The 24734-nt window shown below is 36.2% G+C and overlaps 1 protein-coding gene across 15 annotated transcripts in view; it reads left to right on the top strand.

The window, feature by feature from the left end:
* The first annotated feature begins 2510 nt into the window (after window positions 1–2510).
* The window catches only part of NEK1 (NIMA related kinase 1), a 211149-nt gene continuing 188925 nt past the window's right edge, over window positions 2511–24734 (top strand). For 4 of the 15 annotated variants that reach the window (XM_055385783.2, XM_063705640.1, XM_055385780.2 and 1 more), the window contains exons 1-6: window positions 2580–2990; window positions 3069–3192; window positions 12498–12662; window positions 13066–13162; window positions 15968–16065; window positions 24353–24436. In XM_055385783.2, the coding sequence (XP_055241758.2) occupies window positions 12546–12662; window positions 13066–13162; window positions 15968–16065; window positions 24353–24436 (396 nt within the window). In that variant the 5' untranslated portion in view covers window positions 2580–2990; window positions 3069–3192; window positions 12498–12545. Of the gene's footprint in view, window positions 3193–12497; window positions 12663–13065; window positions 13163–15967; window positions 16066–24352; window positions 24437–24734 lie in introns of those variants that run through there. The other 11 variants (XM_055385781.2, XM_031010079.3, XM_055385778.2 and 8 more) reach the window with 5 other exon arrangements.

Below are 24734 nucleotides of genomic sequence, written 5' to 3'. Positions count from 1 at the left end.
TATGCCTTCATAAATACATGGTCTTTTAATAAAATCATTTACATAATAATTTCACAAAGGGAAAATAGTGTAGTTCTATACCAACCATTTGCTCTAATTTGTTATTCTCTATTTTGTTTCACCTTGCTGCCTGCTTTCTAGAAAGAAGGAATAACAATATCCATTCCTTGAATATGTTTGTCCCCATCATCTAACATATAGTGCTTAATTGTGAGTGCATGGCAGAATATATTTCTGAAAAATCTCTAGTAGAATAGCTTAGGCATACTGCTAGTCCCCTTCCATTTACTATATTGTACTACCACTATTAATAAGAAGTTAAGAAATTTTCATAACCAAGACATAGGAGTGTTAAAGTGAAAAAATATGCATACATTTTGACCCAGCAAACCTACTTTTCGAAATCTATCCCACAGAAGTAATTATACCATTGGAAACAATATGTCTACTGAATGGAGTAGATTTTGGTATAGCCATATCATGAAATATCAATATCATTCACAAGAATTAGTTGATATCCGCATAGATGTTCATATACTATTAAATTTAAAAATGTACGTTGCAAAATAATATGTATACTATAGTCCCGGCTAGGCACAGTGGCCCACGCCTGTAATCCCAGCACTTTGGGAGGCCAAAGTAGGCAGAATTACTTGAGCTAAGGAGTTCAAAACCAGCCTGAGCAACATGGTAGAACCCATCTCTACAAAACACACACACAAGCCTGGGCAACATGGCAAAAACCCTATCTCTATAAAAAAAAAAATACCGAAATTAGCCAGGTGTGATGGCACGCACCCATGGTCCCAGCTGCTCGGGAGGCTGAAGTGGGAGAATCACTTGAGCCTGGAAGGCGGAGGTTGCAGGGAGCTAAGATCGCGCCACTGCACTCCAGCTTGGGAAACAGAATGAGACCCTGTCTCCAAAATAAATAAATAAATAAAAGACTAAGACTAATATATAAAATATAAAAATGCATGCTTATGTTTTTAGGAACTTAGAGAAAAATGTAGATGATATTAATTAACTGTTAACATTGGTTTCGTGGAGGACAGCACAGAAGAAAGCTCTGGGAAGGAGACGATAGGCTTTATCTTTGTGTACTTGTGTTACTGGCTTGTTGCAAGAAGCAAAAACTTTTTTGTTTGAAAGAAAAGTCCAATAAAATATTTAAAGAAAAAGAAACCCCAAAGCACTCTTGTTTAAAAATAAAAAAAAAAAATTCAATTGTACAGGGGTATATAAACCAGAAAGGGAAATCAGGTAATCTTCTTAGGTAACCTGCTTTATTTACTCATCAATATATCAATGGTATCTTTGTATGTCAATAAAGTAGATCTTGATTACTCTTTTAAATGGCTTTAGAGTATTTCATTGTTTGGATATATTATAATTTAATCAATTCTTTATTGTTATACATTTACAATATTTCTAGTTTTTCTGGTTATAAACAATAACGGTTATCCTTGTATATAAATCATTGCTCACTTGTCCCAGAAGTTAAATTGCTGAGTCAAAGGATATGCATACTGCTAGCATACCTTCTAGAAAGACTGTAGCAGTTTGTAGTCCTACCAATAGTTTATGACACGAGCCTAAAGAATTATCTAAGGAGGTTAGCTGACTAGCCATTCTTCCTGTAAGCAGCAAAAAAAATTTGCTTAGATTAGTAATTGGCAACATTTCACTTCACTTTGATGTACAAAAGGATGTGGGTAGAACTACAATTGTGCATTCATACACGAAAATTCCTACTAACTGGGGGTAGGAGGGCCCACAGGAGTGTAGACTAGAAGTAGAAAGAATGAGGAAAATAAGTCTTTTGTAGCTGTATGGCGATTGAAGAGGAGATAAACTCTCCAGCTTTTCAGGTTGGGTGACTTGCAGCGCCATCGTCTGGCAAAGCCGCCAAAATCTTTCAATGTCCCTAGGAATAAAGTTGCCCTGAGTAGGGCCACTCAGGATGACACCAGATGATATCCCTTATTATAGTTTTAGGGGAATCTCTTCCTACCTTCGCCAGTCCTGCAGTGAAAAAATGTACTTAGACTGCTGTACATTTCCAAACCCTTCAACATACAGACAAGTAATTTATACATATATTAGATGTAAAAGCGTAGAAAACCCCATACAGCTTTTAAAAAATATCTCAAGATTTAAACATTCTTCTATTTCAACCATCCAAGATATAACAGGAAAAGACTTGCTTTTTAAAGCAAAATTGCTCTTTAAAATGTGGCATCCCTAAGTAGTGCGCTTTCATGTAAAATAAAAAAGTCCCTTTCTCGGTGTAGTAGCTGTGGGAAAATTTTATATGCTTTATATTCCAAATTGGTTTCAACTAGTGAGTTCTCTCCCGCATCTCTGCATGACTCTTAACAGCTTTACACTCTCTCCATCCTTTTCATCTCTCCCGTCTCCTCCTTTCTGTCTTCCCGCCTGCAGAGCCCGCCTCTCCCGTCCCTTCGCACAGCACCCTGCCCGCCCCTTCGCGCAGCACCCCGCCCGACCCCACGGTTCCAGCCCAGCCTCACTGCTCCTTCCCAGCCGCCTCCGCTGCGTGCCGCCTTCCGCGCGCTGACGTCACACGCCAGCGCCGGTGACGCGCCGGCCGCTCCCCCTTAGTCCGCATTCGCTCCAGGCTTTTGGGACCCTAGGTTGCGGAGTCGTTACCCTACCCTGGCCTCTCGAGCAGTTGTCCCCATAACTCGGAATCTAGAGCCGCTGTTGCGATGCAGGAGCACGTGGCAGTCAAGTAGCTTCCCAGCCCCGAACGCCGCCTGTCCCCACCCCGCCGTGGCCACTAGCAACGACCTCTGTGAAGTTGGAGAGGCGGTAACGGAGGCACTCCCCCTGCTGCACCCCGCCGTTTCTGCGGGGCTCAGAAACCAGTTTGTTTGTTTCGTCGGGGTAGTGTCGACCTGTCTTACGGGCGTCGCCCGAGGCAGGACGGAGTCAAATCCGTGGTGTCAACTGAAGACGAGTGTCAGGTGTGGAGAGTCTCAGTGCCCCCTTTCAGTCTGGACTGTGAGCTGCTGCTGGTTAGACAGACTTGGTTTCTCTTTCAGGATGTCATTTTCAAAATGCGGGATGGTACCTCTGCTTTATTAAGCCCCGTAGGAAGACTGCCACACCTAGACTGATGCTTATTAGTCATCACCGTTATTCCTACTAACGTCCTGTGTCACTGAGGTGAGTTCCACTTGGGGGAAGGAATGACATGCAAAATGGTAAAAATCATCCTGGAAATGAGATGTGCGTAGAACTGCTTATATTGAGATTACACAGATACCTTAAGTGTTTGCAGGGAAAATACCTTAATCGCATTTAAATGTTAATTCTCTAAGACACTGTGTATTACAGAGCGATTCTTGGACATTACGGTATTTTTAAAAACTAGAGCGGTAATGGGATTAAAATAATAGGAATCTTAGTATGGATAAGCAAGCATTTACATTGCTTATGTTGTGTCCAATCTTAAATTACTGACAAATTTTAATTAGGAAGCGAATATGAGTAGTAGTTAGCTGGTTACCCTGTAATCTTAGATTTTCGTTTCCATGATTTGACACAGTTTCCATATGTAAGGCATTCATAGTTGTACTACTTTAAGAGTTTATCATAACTTTTTTTGCAGGCCTATTTTTTGTTCTTTAAGATCTGCTTTAGGAAGCAGAAATATTTTTTATTGCCTTGGTAAGTTTCATTAGAAATGTTTATGAAGGGTTAAAAGTGACATCCAATCTAAGTTAATGACTTTTTTTATGATGCAGCAGTATTGTAGAGCTGATGGAGGGGAGCCAAATTTGGAGAGAAGTAACTCCTTGTTTCTAGTTTACATTTGTCTGGTATTAGAGGTTCTACAGATCTGTTTCACTTAAAATTGCCATTGTTCTAGGTGGAATGTAAGGAGCCTATTTTGTGGGAAAACAGGTTTTTTTCACAGTAAAAGTCACCGTCAGGAATTTAATAAAGGTCGTCGAACTTGACCACAGAAGTTCTTTTGAGGTCGTGTGAATAGTACATTGACATTGTATTCCAAGTAAATTTTGCTCTGTCTAATCTCCTGCCTTCTGGTCTAAGTCATGAACATGACACCTTTTCACGAATGTAAATTCTTTATTTACCTGTTGGTAGTTTCTACTACAAAATCTGTTGAATATTGTCTGAATAGACTTACAGAGAAGAAAAAATATTTTGAAAAAAGTCTAATAGAAATTCCATTTTTGCTTTCTGCTTTTTCGAATAAAGGAAAATAAAGAACTTTTTTTCTGAGAAGATAAATGGATCCCCTCCCACTATTCAAGATGGTATTTATTGCTTAGGGAGAACTGTATGTATGGACTGTAGCTGCAGACAGCGCCAAAAGACTTCTGGAAACCTGTTGCCATGCCTTTACCATGTTTCCCTTCAAGACAGCCTGTCTATAGAATATCTGAAACACCTGATGAGAGCTTAATGCTTAACCTAAGTATGTGTTCCAGATTGATCGAAGTTGAGCTTTTCCATTCATATACTCTAAAATTTTTTATATGTGGCTCACAAAATTTTATTATGTCCAAAATTGCTTATTTGTGTCTTTAAAGAAATTCTTAGTGGCTGGGTGCGGTGGCTCATGCCTGTAATCCCAGCACTTTGGGAGGCCACGGTGGGTGGATCACTTGAGGTCAGGAGGTTGAGACAAGCCTGGCTGACCTGGCGAACCCATATCTACCAAAAATACAAAAAATTAGGCGGGCGTGGTGGTGCGTGCCTGTAATCCCAGCTACTTGGAAGGCTAACGCAGGATAATTGCTTGAACCCGGGAGGCAGAGGTTGCAGTGAGCCGAGATACTGCCACTGCACTGTAGCCTGGGCGACTGAGTGAGGCTTGTCTCAAAGAAAAAAAAAAAAAGAAAAGAAAGAAATTCTGGGTCAGACGCTGTGGCTCACACCTGTATTCCCAGCATTTTGGGAAGCCGAGACAGGTGGATCATTTGAGGTCAGGAGTTCGAGACCAGCCTGGCCAGTATGGCAAAACCCCGTCTCTACTAAAAATACAAAAATTAGCTGGGTATGGTGTCACACTCCTGTAATCCCAGCTACTTGGGAGGCTGAGGCAGGGGAATCACTTGAACCTCGGAGGCCGAGATGGCGCCATTGCATTCCAGCCTAGGCAACAGAGCAAGACTCTGTCTCAAAAAAAAAAAGAAATTCTTAGTAAAATGTGAGGAAAGCTGTCTTATTTGACTAGAGGCTGAGGTACTTTTTTCTGGAGCATAGTTCATATACTTGAAAAGAAGCATGATGCCGTAAGAAAACTTTGAATGTCAAAAGTGAGGAGTTTGGAGATGGGGAATTGTTGAAGGATTTTAATTGGAGAAATTGATTTAGCCAGTATTCTTACTATTTCTATCAGATATTATTGTTTTAATATTTATTGTTTTGAATAGATAATACATTTGTATGGTTCAAAATTCAGAAAGTACAAAAGATTGAAAAATCTTTTCAACTATTAAATGCCTTCTCTGTAGGCAGTATTACTAGTTTATTGTGTATCTCTCCATAGATATTACTTAATACAAGCCAGGGGTGCATGTGTGTATATATATACATATGTATATATATACACATATATGAGTAACTGTAAGCATATATACTTATGTATTTCCTTTTACTAAACAAATGATAGCATGCCATATTTATTATTCTGATCCCTAAAAATCTAACAGTGTATTGAGAAATTATATCAGTTTAAAAGTTGCTGTGTTGACTGTATGTGGATGGTTACATTTTGCTCTATTAGAAACAGTGCTGCAGAGGATAACTTTGTAGATACTTTGTTTTCCTACATTTGGAAATATTTATAGGGTAAATTCCTAGAAATTGAATCACTAGATCAAAGTTTCTGTCCCCTTATAATTTTGGTAGATGTTGCCAAATTATTTTCCTTAGTGCTTGTACCAATTTATAGTCCCACCATATTGTTTCCTGCTATTCCCCCACAGTACAGTACAATAATCATCTGTGAATTTTGCCATTCTAATTGATGAAACATGCCGTCTCTTGTGCTTTTTTAAAAAAATTGTGGTTAAATATACATAACATAAAACTTACCCCTTGTATTTTAAAATTGTATTTCTTCTTCTTTTTTTTTTTTTTGAGAAGGAGTCTCGCTCTGTCACCCAGACTGGAGTGGAGTGGCGTGATCTCAGCTCACTGCAACCTCTGCCTCCCAGGTTCAAGCGATTCTCCTGTCTCAGCCTCCCGAGTAGCTGGGATTACAGGCCTGCACCATCACACCCAGCTAATTTTTTTGTATTCTTAGTAGAGACAGTGGTCTCACCATGTTGGTCAGCCTGACATCAAACTCCTGACCTCAAGTGATCCGCCTGCCTCCGCGTCCCAAAGTGCTGGGATTACAAGTGTGAGCCACCATGCCCGGCCAAAATTGTATATCGTTTTACAGGAGATTGGGTATCATGGCACATTTTAACATAATTTGTATTCATTCTCGGTGTTAACGTTTAACTTCATATCCTTTGTCCACTTTTCTTTTGGATTGTTGTGTTTTTTGGTCTTATAAATATGTACGAGTTTTTTATTTGTTAGAAAAATGAGATCGATGTAATAGCTAAAATATTGGTCTAGTCATATTAATCCCTCAAGGTTTTTTGATTTTGTGTTGTGCTTCAGCTAACCGCTCTAAGACAGAAGTCATTCTCCCATGTTTTATTTTATTACTGTTATGCTTTTATTTCTTACATTTCAGTATTTTAGCATCTAGAATTTAGGTTGGTGTAAAATGAGGGAATAAATTAACTTTTTTTTCCCTACATGGCTACCTAGTTGTCTCACTGCTGGCTTTGAACTTTTTATTTCAAAATTCATCTTTTTTCCTACTGATTTGAAATGTCACTATGATTATTCACCAAGTTTTAAAAGTTTTTTGATTTCTGGACTTCCTGTGATTTGCCTATTTCATAATTATTGTAGCTTTGTAATGTGTTTTGATATTAAGCCAAACAAATTTTCCTTCATTGCTCTTCTTTTTCAGTATTTCTCTGGCTGTTCTTCTTCTTCTTTGTGTGTGTGTGTGTGTGTGTGTGTGTGTGTGTGTGTCTGAACTTTAAAATCAGCCTGTCTAATCACCCCCAGCCCCAAAGCTTATGTTTTTATTAGGACAGCATTAACTGTAGAGATTAGGAATGAAAATCTTTATGATATTAAGTCTTCCTATACATTTCTTTCTCCACCCCCACCCCCATCCCGGTGTGTGTTGTTGTTTTTTAATATTTTTCTCTCAGTTTTTTTGTTGAATATTTTCTATTGGTTCATTTTGTAGGCTACTAATCCTGCCTTCTGCTGTGTCCTGTCTGCCATAAATCCATGAATGAGTTCTTAATTTCAGATATTTTATATTTTAGTTTTAGAATGTCCACTTTTTAGAAATAAATTTTGAGGCCAGGCACGGTGGCTCACACCTGTCATCCCAGCACTTTGGGAGGCTGAGGCGGGCGGATCACAAGGTCAGAGATCGAGACCATCCTGGCTAACACAGTGAAACCCCGTCTCTACTAAAAATACAAAAAAATTAGCCGGGCGTGGTGGCAGGCGCCTGTAGTCCCAGCTACTTGGGAGGCTGAGGCAGAAGAATGGCGTGAACCCGGGAGGCGGAGCTTGCAGTGAGCCAAGATTGCGCCACTGCACTCCAGCCTGGGCAAACAGTGCGAGACTCTGTCTCAAAAAAAATTAAAAATTAAAAAAAAATTTTAATTTGTTGTTGAAATTCTCCATCTTTTAAAAAATCTGTTTTATCCATCTTTTTATCTTATTTTCTTAGACATATTAATTAATCATGGTTACTTTCAAGTCCTCTATTAGTAACTTCATGTTTGAGTCATTTGTGAGTCTATATCTGTTTTTGTTTAATGTGCATCATTATTTTTTGATGGGATACTAGACATTGTGAATGAAAAGTCTTAGAGACTCTGAAACATGAATCTTGTAAAAATTGTTAGTTTTGTTTTGGCAGTCTGATGAAGTATCAGTGAATAACTTTGATTTTATCCATGGTTGCTTTTAGGCTTTGTTAGGATGAGACTGTTTCAGTCCTCCTCCATGTATGCACAGTTTAGGAACAGAGTAACAGGAGCAGAACTTACTGTAGATTTTTGGACTCCTTCTATTATTTTTCCTCTTCAGGATTTTGGTAGCCCTGAACTCTGACCGCTTTCTCTCCTCAGCAAGACTGCTGCTTTATACTTGAGCTCCATTGTACTGTAGCACAGTTTGGAAACTCTCTTCAGGGAAAAGGCTGGGATGAATGTAGAACCCACTAGTATGTTTCCACCTTTCGGTGATTATAGCCCCTCAATGCATTGCTGTTTCTTTATATATTTTATTCAGGTTTTAAATTGTTTTGGAAGGTGAGGTGATCTGATACCAAGAACACCATCATGGTTGAAAGAGAGTCTCACTATTTATTATATAGACTTTCACTTAATCTCCTAGATCATAGATGGGATTTCCATTCTTAGTTGTGCCTGGTGTACCCAATCTAGAGATATCTGTGGTCTTCTTTCAAGATGGGAGAGGAGGCAAACTAAGTGTCTGACACTTCTTACACAAGCTCTTCACCAATCCTGTTTGAGTCCTAATATTATCCTCACTCTTAGATGTCCCAGTACTTGCAATTATTGAGCTAGTTTGTGGTGGGAATTGACTTGTTTCTGACTTATTTCCCACTGCTGGCTTAAGGTACAGCTTTTCTCTATTCTCCTAAGTCAGTTGCTGCATGTTCTTTTGTGTTTGCCAGCTTCTAGAACTGTATTGCTGTTGCCTTCTCTTCTGTTTTGCCTTTTTGGTAATCCCTTTAAAGTCATGTTCCTTAGGTTTGGAGAAGTAGTAGAGGTAAATATGTATGGGTCAATCTAGTATGCTTAACTGTAGATTACAGTTTATTTATTTTTACTTTTTAAATAATTAGGCTAAAGAAATTAGTATGACTTCTTTTAATTTTTTGATGGAATGGCTTTCCCCATCACTCTTACTCTTTGTGGCTAAGAGTACAATTCTAAACAGTGTTGACATTATATATTTTCTGACTTTTTAATTTTCTTCTCCTTGAGTAATAGACTAGTCGAGTTGGCAAGGTCTATAAAATGGCATTAAGTTTAAATCTTTCGTGTTTCTAGATAAAGAAACTGAAGTCCACAAAAGGCAGATGGTTAGCGTTTGATTATGTAGCTAGTCTTGTCTCTTGATTCTGAATTCATTGCTTTATTAGGTGACATAACTCTTTGGAAAGCTCAAATATCAAAAAAGTCTCTGATTTTTTCCTTGTTGCTTATCTTCAGGATCAGCTATGTATTATAGAGATTGAATTAATTATTAGAGACCTTAAGAACACTATAGAGTGAGTAAAGTTGGTATTGTGATTTTCATTTGATGTTGGAAACTGAATGGTAGAAAAGGCAAACATTAATTTGAGTTTATTACAATACTGAAATCAAGAGGATTCGTATGTTCCTTCAGTTATAAGTTATGATTTTGTATGTGGAAGCCTATAGTACAATTTGTTATTGTTTTCTATTTCATTTGGTATGAAAAATTATATGGAATTATAATTCAGTTGAGAAGTCTCACAACTAGGAAGTAGCTCAGTTAAATATATTGTAAGATGCTGAAAGTAATCTATTTTTTCATGTTTTCCCTTTTACTTCCTTTATTGTAGACTGACAATACAAAAAAGGAGAGTTTGTCTGTTTTCCTGAAAGTCATCTACCACAAGTCTTTTGTTGTTCAGAAAAGTGTCTGCATTTGACATATTTGATGGCAATTAGAGTCATCTTTCTTTACTAACAGGATCAGTAGGTCTGCTTTATAGAGTTAGAACCACAATGTTCAGTAATGTTGTTGGCAGTAGAATGCAACACTGGGGACTTTTGGAGCTTCTGTCTTATTAGTGTGGTCCCTAGAAAGGAATTGGCAACTTAATTTTAAGGAATGGCCAAACTGACTAATTTTGTTTCCCTCTCTTGGCAGAAAGTCACAGAATAATGATGATTGTGAAGTAATCTCATTATATGGCTATTATTTAATTTAATTTATGAAATTTAGATTACTAAGATGAGTTTATCTTGATTTTTTTTTGTAAGTAGCATAGTAATGTAATATATTAAATATTCATGTTCTGGAAAAATCATTAAATTGTGGCTGGTGCCCAGATAGCCATTATATTGTGCCAGTTAACACAACTTGGGCCTGAAAATATATTTGGAACAACTTTTCTTCTTTAACTCACTGATGCTAAAATGCTATAATAATGGTTTATTTCTTGTTTCTCTTAAAGTTGCTAAAGGCAATCTTGTTTTCTAAGGTAGAGAAAGGCTCTTTCTCACAAAATTTCATGAGTCATACTTATCTCATCAGTGCTACCACAGGCTGAGTTCTGGCCTGTGGTCTGGTCTTGCAGGCACAGCATATGATGTTTGTCATTTAAGGAGATTGTATCATTTTTAGAGGCAAAATAAAGTTAAAAACAAATTTAGCATTGATGGATAAGAACATGGATTTTTTAATTTACAATGAGAAATATGGTAAACTGCCACAGAAATTTAAAAAGAGTTTCACGACAAACTTATTTTCTCCTAGAAAGGAATCACACATTGGAAGCCTGCTATGAATGGAAATAAAAAAGAGCAAGCTAGGTGAATTAAATGTTTATTAGTTTCAGATTAGCATAGTAAATTCATGTATGTCTACAATAAGGGTGATATTGCCATTAGGTGGTACACATTATTGCTCTTATGACTCTTTCTCACACTTTTTTCAGCTTTCACTAGCTAGCTTATTGTATTCTGGCTTCTCCTGAAACTACCACTCTTTCGAAATTACTATTCCTAGAGATACTAATGACCTTAATCAATTATTTTGGTATGGTAAGGGTTTAAGTGTGATTCTAAACGTAGAAATATAAAGAAAAGATTAATACATTTGTTTATAACAAAATAATCTTTTATACTTAAATAAAGGCAACTAGGATATAAGGGAAAATAATTTATGACAGATAAGGACTTTATTACATAAGGAGTTTTTACAAATTAAAGACCAACTCAGTATAAAATGATTAAAGAACATGGATGAATAGTTCAAAAGAGAAAAAATAGAAATGTTCAATAAATGTGGCCGCTCATGGTGGCTCACACCTCTAATCTCAGCACTTTGGGAGGCCAAGGCGGGCAGATCACCTGAGGTCGGGAGTTCAAGACCAGCCTGGCCAACATGGCGAAACCCTGTCTCTACTAAAAATACAAAAATTAGCTGTGTGTGGTGGCACACACCTATAATCCTAGCTACTTGGGAGGCTGAGGCAGGGGAATCGCTGGAACCTGGAAGGTGGAGATTGCAGTGAGCCAAGATTGTGTGACTGCACTCCATCCTGGGCTTTAGAGTGAGACTGTCTTAAAAAAAAAGAAAGAAAAAGAAATGTTCAATAAATGTGGAAGAATTTTTCAAATTCACTGGTAAGCAAAAGAAATCAAAATAAAAACGAAACACCATTTTCCCCATTAGACGTATGGAGTAACAACAATAACAAATAGTGACACAGTGTTCATATGTGCCAAGTACTGTTTTCAATACATTCTTACATTAACTAATTCTTCCAGCACTTCTGTAAGTATGTACTATGGTTATTCACATTTTACATGTGACCAAACTGAGCACATAGAGATAAGTAACTTGCCTAAGTTTACATAACAAATAAGTGATAAAGCTAAGATTTAAACTTTTTAGTGTTCTTTAACTACTACCCGTTATTGCTTCTCAAAGATTTTAATAAATAACAACCAGTGTTTTGTTATTATAAATGACATTACAGTAAACATCTCCCTAAATACAAGAAATAATAATAACCAGTGTTAATAAGGGTACCTAGAAGCAGGCACTACCGGCTAAATACGTATTAGTAGACAGTTCTGTTAAGACACTTAATATGTTTGAAAGCCATACTGTAACATGGGCATATTCTTTGAATTCAGAATTTATCCTAAGGAAATCCTTACAATAAGCACATTAAAATATGTGTATAAAAACTATCCGAAATTGTTCTATACTAGCAAACATTTTAAACGAATGTTGAATAAGAGGGGATTAGTTAAATAACTTCAAGAAATAGTGTATTATTAGGTTTTCATTCTTTTTGGAGAAAATAAAGTAATGCTACTAATTAATTCATGTAAGTTTGCCTTTCTCTGCATACATTAAGTATACGCAGTATTTGGCTTTCCAAAGCATTCTTATAAAATTGAAATATCACATTTTTTTCTCTTTTTGGATGTAATTAGATTGTACTAGTAAAGTATATAAAGTGTAACTTTTAGTGAATATATTAAATATCCTTTTTTAAAATGTTAGCAAATCACTAAAGAATTAGAATTTGAATTAAACATTAAAATTGTTATGAAGTTATAATGTTTTATCTCATGTTATAAATGCTTTATCTTTTTTGTTAGTTTTTTAAATGTCTAGCATATCTGTTAAGATGCCTTAGAAAAAGAATCATGGAGAAGTATGTTAGACTACAGAAGATTGGAGAAGGTTCATTTGGAAAAGCCATTCTTGTTAAATCTACAGAAGATGGCAGACAGTATGTTATCAAGGAAATTAACATCTCAAGAGTAAGTATATTTTTAGTTTGGTTTCATGAGTAATAGTTTAGTTACAATAGAGCTCATTGTTAGAGATTTTCTTTAAAAAAAAAAAAAGTAATCGATAACCTAAAGCAAAAGACTCCTTTATTCCCACTAATATCAGAATAGCCTATATATTCTTTCAGATTTTTTCTATGATATGTGCTTATGTTTATATGTTTAGAAAAATATACTTGCTGTTCTGTAACCTAATCTAGTTTGGACATCTTAAAATGTTTCTACTTACAGATTCAACTCATTCTTTTTAACTTCTTGCTATATTTTGTTGATTGAACTGTATTAATACTATTATGTTTTAACCACTCACCTATTGATGGACTTTTAGGTTGTTTATTAATGGTTTACTATTTTCTTTTTCCTCCCATTTAAGATGTCCAGTAAAGAAAGAGAAGAATCAAGGAGAGAAGTTGCAGTATTGGCAAACATGAAGCATCCAAATATTGTCCAGTATAGAGAATCATTTGAAGGTCAGATAAATTATGCGAGAGAGTTAAAAAATCCTAAGACATTAATAAATCTTTTTGTGAATGCATTCTTAGGAAAAAGATATCATTTTTGCTTAAAAACATATGCATATGAATATCAGCTTGATTCAAGGACAATACTGATATCATGCCTGCATTTTTTTTTTTTTTTTAATTGAGACAGTCTCGCTCAGTGGCCCAGGCTGGAGTGCAGGGGCATGATCTCGGCTTACTCCAACCTCTGCCTCCCAGGTTCAAGTGATTCTTATGCCTCAGCCTCCCAACTGTGCCTGTATAATTTAATACTGGCTGTTATTAGTGATTGCTTTAAAAGAAGCAATGCAGTAAGTGCAAGAATTTGGACAGAGCAAGAACAGTAATTTACATATTTTTAAACTGAACTTCCTGTAAGTGCTGCCACCACTACCACTGAGAAAATGTTCTGATCTTTAGAAAGTATCCTCACTCAGTATGCTCCTCTGTACCTCACTATTATAATAGTGAGGTATGTTGAAAGTTTTCTCAGGTTCTTAAAGTATTATAGCTATAATGCTGTTTTGGAACTATATGCATTATATTTAATAATGCAGGTATTAAGATAAGGCAAAGCTTCTCTAAAGGCAGGTCAAAGTGGTTTATTGAAGTCCTACCCAAATATTCTCATTATTATAAATTTCTGTAAACTAAAAAACAGGTAATCTAGATTGAAAGTAGAAGATAATTGAAATGACTCAGGGACATATCACATACCAGTTTCAGAGTCTGAATTAGAGCTAAAGTTACTACATTCCCAGATGAACTCAGTGTCTACTATAAGTCTCTTCTACTTTTATAAAAATGTGATTCAATTAATACATTATGTCACAAGATACTGTATTTTTTATGCTGGCAGTGAAATGAAGATTTATATTTCATGTGAAAGAGTACAAAATTAACCAACTCTTCCTTTTCAGGACCTTGAATTTTCCTTTATCTTTCTCCTGGCATCTATCCTTTAGTTTCTTTTTTTGTTGTTGTTAACAAAATTTTAATATTTCAAGTTAAAAGGTTTTGAGCAAATATTCCAGCAGATGTTTTGGATTTATATTGACTGCTTCACATAGAAACATCTGTGTGATTCAAAAGGGGTAGCGTATTTTAAAAATAAGGCTTTATTATTTCTCTTAGAAGAGTACATGCTAACGTCAAACATAAATGATAGCATAGTATACGTAATTTTTTGCTTTTTGTTTCTTATGCTACATACATTATAACATCTATATACATATAAATAGTGAATTATACAATTTTCAGGAGTTTTTTTCACATTATAATTTCTCACATGTATATTTGGATGATCTTTCCAGGTCAATCGTAAAAAGTCATACAGATTCTTAATTAGCTTTATCATATAGATTCTTATCCCAGTGGCACATTACAAACAGTAGATCAAAAGAAGATATGTGCACCACGAGTGACAAGAATGTCACCACAAAGTATAAGAAATAAATACTCCTGGAGGCTGGGTGCGGTGGCTCACAATTGTAATTTCAGCAACTTCGGGAGGCTGAGGTGGGAGGATCTCTTGAGCCCAGGAATTTGAGACCAGCCTGGGAAACATAGGGTGTTTGTAGACCCCATCTCTACAAAAATTTAAAAAATTAATCAGGTGTGGTGGTGTGTGCCTGCGGTTCCACCTACTCTAGAAGCTAAGGTGGGAGGTTTGCTTGAGCTCGGGAGGTCGAGGCTACAGTGAGCCATCATCGTGCCATTGCACTCTAACCTGGACCCTGTCTCAAAAGGAAAAAAAAATACTGCTGGAAATAAGGCCATAGCACAGTCAGTGAAAGAAGTGAGAACTAGGAAAACTGTTCTTTGAGTTGTGACAGTCTCAGTACTATGTAGTGATTCAGAAAATGTTAAAAGTGATATTGGCCACTCTTCCTTACTTAAGAAGTAAGGGATGGAAAGAATCATTAAAGTGTTCTTCTAAGCTGGACACGGTAGCATGGGCTTGTAGTCCTAGCTATTGGGGAGGCTGAGGCGAGAGGTTCCCTTGAGCCCAGGAGCTCAAGGTCAGCATGAGCAAAATATTGAGACACTTTTTCTTAAAAGAAAAAAAAAAAGCCTAAATAAAAAAAAGAAGTGTTCTTGTAGTCCTTTCTATCCATAGGAAGAAGCACAGAAGTACCTTTCTTTGTGGACCGAGACATAAAGGTGGATGGGGCAGTGCCCATCTTCATGTTTGTTCACAAATCATATGCAATTTTTTAAAAAGTGCATAAAACTAAAGAAAGCTCCAAGAGGGTGGAAACTGTGTCCTATTATATCCTATACACTGTTGAATCCTCAGAGTTTATCACAACACTTATTATTTTATTTATTTAATAAGTAAGTGATTAAAGTGGATAAAACAAAGCAGAGAATTAATGGCCAGTTGGAAAACTAAGATAACCCATCTCTGATGTGATATATTGGTGGAAAAACATGATTTTATGTGTGACATTTAAGGAATTGTATTTATTGAATGAAATCAAGTATGTCTGCATTTTGTTTATATTCCAGAGATGTTTAGGTCAATGTAAACAGCACTATTCAATAAAATAGTGTATTTTTAATAGAAATCATTAATGATGGAGTTTTCTGTTAACCTAAGTCATTATACAATCTTTGTGACCGGTATACCTTGACTTTGTGTCCTAATTCTTTTGAGTATGGTCCTGTTCTTTGTTTAGCAGCTGATTTTTAGTAAGCTTTTAAGTACTTTTAATTTAGCCATGCTTTTGATGTACGTTTTTAAAAGTGGACTGTAATGTTTATATTTTGTAGAAAATGGCTCTCTCTACATAGTAATGGATTACTGTGAGGGAGGGGATCTGTTTAAGCGAATAAATGCTCAGAAAGGCGTTTTGTTTCAAGAGGATCAGGTAAGTTTGCATGTAGGAAATTGACTCTTACTCTATTATTGAGAAGTAGTTCAAAATTTGTTTATGTGTGTATTTGTTTTTAACTACAAATGCTAATCAGAATTACTAGGGAAGTTTGGTGTATCAATAGTTTACTCATATTTACCTCTAATTAGCTGCCACCTTTGTTCAGTTGCCCATCTCATTTATAGTCTGTAATGATATATTGTTATCTCTGTGATGTATGTTATATATATCATGCGTCTATGTATATGCCTTAATTATTCATTATAACTGACTAATTAGTCTATATTCTGTCAATCTGGCTTACTGCTGCCAGACTATATATTCCTAAAATGTGGCTTTGCCAGGTAACTCCAGCTCTAGAAGCCTTGCACCGACAACTGCATTAAATCTAATCTCTCTTTTGATTTCCAGGATCTCTAAAATATGGCCGTTCCCTACCTAAGCAGCCTTATTTTTTTCTATTCCCTAATCTGTACCTCTTTTCATTTGCTTTAACAGATATTTATTGAGCATGTGCTTTGTGTTAGGCACCGGGCCACATGTTTGTACATCTCATTCTCCCTCCTGTGTATTTACTCTGATTATTTCATTTATTTTGGTAAGCCTTTTCCCCAAACTTTGTTATTAATACTCTACCTTTTTTTTTAAGCTCAGTTCAAGTCCCAGCTTCTTTAAATTTTCCATAACTACTTTAATCTGTGATATTTTCCTTCTCTACATTCCTATCACATTTCTTATTATCACCAGTTCTTAATTTTAATTGCCCGCTTTTACATAGGGGAGTAGAGGAAGCACTGTGCTAGGAGTGTTGTATTTGTTATCTCTTCTAATTTGGATAAGTTTTTTCAATGTATAAGGAATCCAAGAGAGGTTAAGTACTTGCCCCAAATCACATAGTCAGTGTTTGAACCCACCTCTAACTCAAGTTTATAACATTTTCTTTTCACACACTTGAATTATAAAAGTATTGAAGTATACAGAAATGGAAAGTCTTCTTTCTCCACCCTTTTGTTCCTGAGATTACCACTGCTTTTAGTTTGCTGTATTCTTCCAGACTTTCTTTTCCATACTTAACACATGTACATGTATACATTAAGACACACACATTCAGAAATGGGATATTATTATTATTTATTTATTTTTATTTTTATTTTTTTTTTGAGACGGAGTCTCACTCTGTCACCCAGGCTCAAGTGGAGTGGCACAATCTCGACTCACTGCAACCTCCGCCTTCCGGGTTCACGCCATTCTCCTGCCTCAGCCTCCCGAGTAGCTGGGACTACAGGCGCCTGCCACCACGCCCGGCTAATTTTTTGTATTTTTAGGAGAGACGGGGTTTCACCGTGTTAGCCAGGGTGGTCTCCATTTCCTGACCTCATGATCTGCCGGCCTCAGTCTCCCAAAGTGCTGGGATTACAGGCGTGAGCCACCGCGCCCGGCTGGGATATTATTATTTTTAAGATAGGCTCTCGCTCTGTCACCCCAGCTGGAGTGCAGTGGCACCATCACAGCTCATTGCTGCCTTGCACTCCTGAACACAAGCAATTTTCCCACCTCACTCTCTGGAGTAGCTGCTGCTACAGGAACGTGCCACTAGGCCCAGCTAATTTTTTAAAAATTTATTTTATTATTATTATTTTTTTGTAGAGATGAGGTCTTGCTATATTGCCCAGGCTGTTCTCGAACTCCTGGCTTCAAGCAATCTTCCTACCTTGGCCTCTCAAAGTGCTGCGATTATAGGCACGAGCCACTGTGCCATTTCTGGCCAGGCACAGACATGGGTTTGAGTTCTTGCTCTACTTATCAAGTTGGTAATTGTTCTGTTAACAAGTTCTGAGATTATTTTCTCATTTGTTAATAGGGAGATACCTACTATACATGTGGTGAAGGTCAAATAGTAATGTATGTTAGTATATACAATGCTATTTTTATTAGAACATTGTCAGATATATTTCATTGTTTGTGCTTATTTTCATTCATTTATCCCTATCGAACTTTAAAATGTTTGCTATTAAATGATATTCCCTTTTAAAGCACATTGATATTTTATAGATTTGATTCTACTCTTTGATAAGTACTCTTAGTACATAATGTGGTGTGTGTGTGTATGTGTGTGTGTGTGTATGTGTGTGTGTATCTTGTCTTCCTGGAAATTATTATGGAGATTTGTATAGTTCATCCATCAGTGAAGTTATTTATCATAAATGACAAAAATTTGGCAAGCCATTCTTTTAAGTTAATAGCATTTTTTCTACCCTTCTGAATAGCAAGTTCTGTTAGCACAAATAAGGATGCTATTTATTTTAGCCTATTTAAAATAGGAAGAGGTCATTTAAACTACTTTCTGAGCTTTGAAACAGGAAAACTTAGAGCTCCATTAAACTGTAGCTTAACATCAGTTTGAGATGATTTTGTCCCTTTCTAGAATGTAAGTGGGGAACAGGAAGACCTGTGAAACAGATGATTCTCCAACTACTGAAGCCATTCTCTTCAGTGATACTTCCTGTTTGCATCTTTACTGGATAAAAATCTAGTCAGGTTAAGAAGCAACCTGAGTCTATGACTTTATTAATAGAAAATAATGAGATGAACTAAGTACGTTCCCTTGGACAGTCTCTACATAGATATTTTAAAGATGTACCAGTATTTTTGCCTTATTTGCAAGTTTTGGATGAGTTTTTTTGATGGTCTCCCCACATGTGACCATAAATAATTTTCAGAATATATTCTTGATCAAAATAAAATCTGGCTTCATTAGGGTTGGTCCAAATAGTTAGGTGCAGCAAGAATGTTAATTAAACAAAGAACTTGAGTTTGCTCTGAAAACCTAGAGCATTATATTATCAAACAACTACTAAGGTTACAGAATTGATTTCTGTCTATAAATTTTCATAAAGAATCTTTGATTGGATTTTTAAAAACTCTTATTATTTGTTCTTCTATCCTAATGTCAGGAAACTGAGCCCGATACATTCTCTACCAAATTTCACTTGTAGTAACTATAAATTGGGGTGAAGTTTTTTCTTTTTGAGAATCTCCAAATATGCCAAGGTCCCTGGTTGCTAGAAAGTGACTTTACCATTTACGACACAGGGACCCTGTAAGTTAGATAACAGGACAGTTTCCTGGCAGCACTATGTAAGTATTGGTTCCACATATATTTCCTTTTTTTTTTTTTTTTGAGGTGGAGTCTGGCTCTGTCCCCCAGGCTGGAGTGCTGTGGCGTGATCTCGGCTCACTGCAAGCTCCACCTCCCGGGTTCACGCCATTCTTCTGCCTCAGCCTCCCGAGTAGCTGGGACTACAGGCGCCCGCCACCACGCCGGCTAATTTTTTTGGATTTTTAGTAGAGACGGGGTTTCACTGTGTTAGCCAGGATGGTCTTGATCTCCTGACCTCGTGATCCGCCCACCTCTGCCTCCCAAAGTGCTGGGATTATGGGCATGAACCACTGCGCCCAGCCTGGTTCCACATATATTTCTTAGTAGTAGGTTTGTCATAACTGATTACATGAAAATCATCTCAAATAAGGCACTCCAGGTATGGCCTTGGTTGCACAATTGATTTGTCCAATTACATTCTGATAAAAAGGAATATAGATTCTTACTGAACCCATGAAAATTACCTATATTGTCCTGAAAAGTAAAAATATGTAAAACTATTTGCTTCTGAATTCTAAGTAGATTATTAAGATCAAATATCATTTTAAGTTTATAAAAACATAATCTAAATTGAGAATTAGATATAGCTTAAGAAAGAAAAAAGGCTTCCTCATCTATTCATTAAATTTTGAACATTAAAAATAATACCAATCATATTCCAAACAACCACAATTAAATTTTATTTAATTCAGTTTATTCATTCCTAGTAATTCTTGATCTTGGATCAAGCAGTTAGCGTTCATGATGTTTGTCAGCTTATGTACAAAAAAGTCTTGAAGAAATTCTGACTCAGTTCATTGATAAGTTCCTTGATCATTTAAGCAATGTTAGGTCAGAAACTTGTACCCAAGAGTCTATTTTCTGAAGTGCCAGTAGTTCGGCATTCCTAGTGTAGTCCTTTTCAGGAGCTTTCTGGCAAGCATCAAGCAGCAAAGGCCTATTTGATAATGAGACTGAAAGGCTGTGGTTAGTTTATTATAGTAACCAATAATAGAATAAAATGCTCTGTTGGGGCAGAGTACATAGATTTGATAAGGGCTTGATGAATGTTTTTCTTGAGGATAAAAATGGAGAGCAAAGTTACTGACAAATCTCCAGGGCCTTCTCTAAAGCATGCATTTTGTGAAATATTATTAGTATTTTAGCTATACAGACTTAACCTAGGAAAGACTGAGCATCTTTTTAGATTTGGCAAGTCTTCCCAGGCATGTTGTATAGCAGTGTTGAGCTAATAGTTTTAGTGAGAAGTATCCTGAAATTTTTTTTTCTAACAAATAGGTAACATTCTTTGGTTACTTAATCAAAGTGACAAAATATTGTAAAATGTAGATGAAGGAAATAAAATTATAAGGATCTTCACAGTGAGGAACTTTTGTTCAAAAAACATAACCAAATGATAAAATCAGTATAAAGCAGAGAAAATTATTCTGGTAGACATGAAATATCTACTCTTTGAGCAAATTACACAGACAGTAAATGGTAAGCTTGCTTGCTTCTGGTTAGAAGTTCCAAGATCAGTTTACCATTCTAATAGAGAAGCCAAGTTCAAGTTTTTCCATTAGTATAATGTTTGTCAATAAAAGCTCATGCCTTTAAAAAATTAATGAATAAACCCATCAAAACTGAGCATACTTTGGGAAAATTCTGATACATTTTATTACACATAGAAATCTCAGTTTTGGAGCAGAGAAGATGGATTGTGGTACTGTTTGGTGCTATAAGGCCGTCTGTACTAATGCAAAATAACATACAACTGTAATTCAGACAACTATATGATAATTACTGTATGGTTCTTGATATAATACAACATAACATTTGAATTTAAAAGTCTTCTGAGCAAGAGAATCCCATTTTCGAAACAGTATTTTGTAAATATTAATATCGAACTAATGTGTGATGAAATAAAATGAACAGATTAGAAGCAGGGTTACAATTTTTTTTTTTTTTTTTTTTGAGACAGAGTCTCGCTCTGTCGCCCAGCCAGGAGTGCAGTGGCGCGTTCTCGGCTCACTGCAAGCTCCGCCTCCCGGGTTCACGCCATTCTCCTGCCTCAGCCTCCCGCGTAGCTAGGACTACAGGCGCCCGCCATCACGCCTGGCTAATTTTTTTGTATTTTTAGTAAAGACGGGGTTTCACCGTGTTAGCCAGGATGGTCTCGATCTCCGGACCTCGTGATCTGCCCGCCTAGGCCTCCCAAAGTGCTGGGATTACAGGCGTGAGCCACGGCGCCTGGCCAGGGTTACAATTTTAAAGGGCTTCCCTCTCCTCCAAGTCCAACCCCATGTGGTCAAACCCTAATGTAGCAAGAGTCTGAACTAGGGTAGACAAAGGGAATGAAAATATAACATTTATATTTTATAAGCTGTGCCTTTCTTCTCTGCTTTGCTTATATATTCCATCAAAACTGAGCTCAGAAATCACCTCTTCTGTCCAGCTTTATTTTATCACCTCCAGACTGCGTTGCCGCTCCTTCTATATGCTTTTTCAACTCAGGGCATTACTCCCTTTAATTACTGGTTTACTTACCCATCTCCCCCAGTAGTCTTTGATATGGATCAATAAACAATGGCCCATGAACCAAATTTGGCCCCCTATCTCTGTTAGTTTTATTAGAACACAGCTAAACTTAATTGTTTACTTATAATCTGTGGTTGCTTTTATGCTATAGTGGAAGACAAGTTGAGACAGAAACCATCTGGCCTGCAAAACCTAAAATATTTACTGTCTGGCCATTTATAGAATAAATTTGCTGACCCCTGATCTCTGAGCTCTTTCATTAATTCTTTTTTTTTTTTTGCTAGTTCCTGCACATATCTGGTACATTGTTGGTACTGAATAAATTTTTGTCAAATTAAGAAGTACAAGTATGGGAAATACGGTAATAGAAGAACACTATCTGTGAAATGAGACATGAGTGGTTTCTAAGATGTGTTCCATTTCTACTGGTAAACTCCATTTTATCAGTAATACTCAACATAATTTTCACTTTCTTTTTCCTGACCTCTCCCTTGTTGAATTAATTGCTGTCTTATTGTATATATCTCTGTTAAAAAGCTTATGCAATTATTATAGGTATTTGTGAGTATATTCCTTATCACTGTACGGACTCCTTAGAGAACTGTTTTTGATCTTTATACTTAAAATGCCTTACGTGAGTATAGAAAGGAACTTAACAATCTATGTAATCCTCATTAAATAAATATCTATAGAACTGAACTGAGATTTTTTTTTTAAAGAAAATTGTTTTTTAAAAAAATACTGAAGAGATAGAGTAAAAGGTAAACATGTTACCTTTCATTCCCTCTTCTGCCAATCCACTTCCCTGAGGTAAACACTGTTAACTGATTGGTGGTAGCTATCCTTCTATGCTTTCTTCCTTTATTCCTTCTTTCCTTCCTTAGTGCACACACACAATTACATAGATTCAGGTATGGAATATAAGCATATTTTTTTAAATAGGGGTATACTATGCATACTGTTTTGGAACTTCCTTTTTTCACTTAATAGTACATAAACAGTATACATAGAAGTGCTTCATTCTTGTCAGTGACTGCATAGTATTTCTAGTATAGGGATAATGCAATATATTTAATCAGGCCCCTTGATGAACATTCAGGTTGTTTATATTTTTGGGTTCCGGCTAACATTGCTGTAGTAAATATCTTATATACATGGTTTTATATTTCTGATATTATTTGTAGGATAAATTTGAAATTGAAATTGCTGTTTCAAATGGTATGTGAATTTAAAATTTTCACATATTTTGACAAATGATTATAATTAACCTTTTCACAAACACCTGTGAGAAAAAGGCTTCTTTTCCCAACATTCTGACATACAGTATGTATTATTTCATTTTAAGCAAGATAATATAGTATCTTAATTTTTTTTTTTTTAATTTGTGAGGGAGTTTAGTACTTTGTATATGCGTTTTTCGGGCATTTTTTCGCCCCGTCATTTGCATCTCCAGTCTTTTGTCCACTTCTTATTTTGTCTGCCAGTACTTTTCTCAGTGATTTGAATAACTTTTGCATCTTAGAGAACTAGCAATCTATCATTTATGTTGCAGGTATTTTCTCAAATTATTATTAAACTTGATTATGTGTATTTTGCTCTACAGTTGTTTTAAATTGTATGTAGTCAACTTTATCAGTCTTTTTCGTATGACTTAAGCATTTTATGTCATGTTTTGAAAGTCCTGCTTTAGTCAGTTATTACAGATAATTAACCTATGTTTTCTTTTATTTTTTTTTTTAGTTTAAAAATGCCATGTACTTGGAATTGTTTTGATGTTAACAATAAGATAGAAATTAAGCCTTTTTATTTCCAAGTAGCCGTCTCCAGAGAAGAGTGTTTATGTATAATAAATGTGGGAAGAGAAAAAAAGTCAGAGATGTCTTCCAAATTTCCAGCTTGATTTTTTTCCTTTTGTGTTTTTATATTTTTAAAAAGCATTATAGAGGTCAGATGCAGTGGCTTGTACCTGTAATCCCAGTACTTTGGGAGGCCAAGGCAGGAGGAACACTTGAATCCTCAGGAACTCCTGAGACCAGGAGTTCAAGACCACTAGCCTGGGCAACATAGTGGGACCCTGTCTCTATAAAAAAACAAAAATAAAAAACTAGCTGCCCGTGGTGGCATGCACCTGTAGTCCTAGCCACTCGGAGGCTGAGGCTGGAGGATCATTTAAACCCAGGAGTTTGAGGCTGAAGTGAACTATGATAACACGACTGCACTCCAGCCTGGGTGATAGAGCAAGACCCTATCCCTAAAGAAAGGTGGGGGGCATTATAGAAAAAAGATGTATTAAAAACAAAGAAGAATCACCTGTTTGTCTTAACATTATAAAATATAAATTATTTCCATTTTCACTCATAAAGTTACTTTCCATGTTTGTTTTGATTTATAAGAGATGACCCAGTAACATCTCTTACATTTTGGATTTAGTATGTGCAGAGCTTGTGTTGACTTGAATATCTATTTAATGTCAGTGCCTACAAAGTTAAGAGAAATTGTAGCCTAAAATATTTTTTTAAGGATTTAGTTCCTCTCATCCCTAAATATTCTTGAATTCTTTTAATGGTCAAAGAGAGGCTTGACAGATCTGATTTTTCTTCCTAGATTTTGGACTGGTTTGTACAGATATGTTTGGCCCTGAAACATGTACATGATAGAAAAATTCTTCATCGAGACATTAAATCTCAGGTATGTTATTCTGTCACTGATAACTTCTGAATGGATAAAGACATGGAACCTTCATTGTTTTGGGCCAAAAATTTTTGAACCTGATTTAGTGTGCATCAGATTATCTGTCTTGTCTTTTCATTTTTATCCTATTCATCTGCATCCTGTATTAGATCTCCTGCTTGCTTCCCATACTCTAAAAATTACTTTCCTTCCCAGTCTCTAAAACTTACAGAACATTTTTTATAACTCCAAAAAGAACCTCGTACCCATTAGCAGTGAGTTCCCATTCCTCTCCACCTAGACTCTGGTAACCCTT

The sequence above is a fragment of the Gorilla gorilla genome, chromosome 3 (genome assembly GCF_029281585.2).
Source record: "Gorilla gorilla gorilla isolate KB3781 chromosome 3, NHGRI_mGorGor1-v2.1_pri, whole genome shotgun sequence".
Lineage (NCBI taxonomy): Eukaryota > Metazoa > Chordata > Mammalia > Primates > Hominidae > Gorilla > Gorilla gorilla.
The sequence above is the reverse complement of the archived record's forward strand: the minus strand, read 5'-3'. Positions and strand labels throughout refer to the sequence as shown.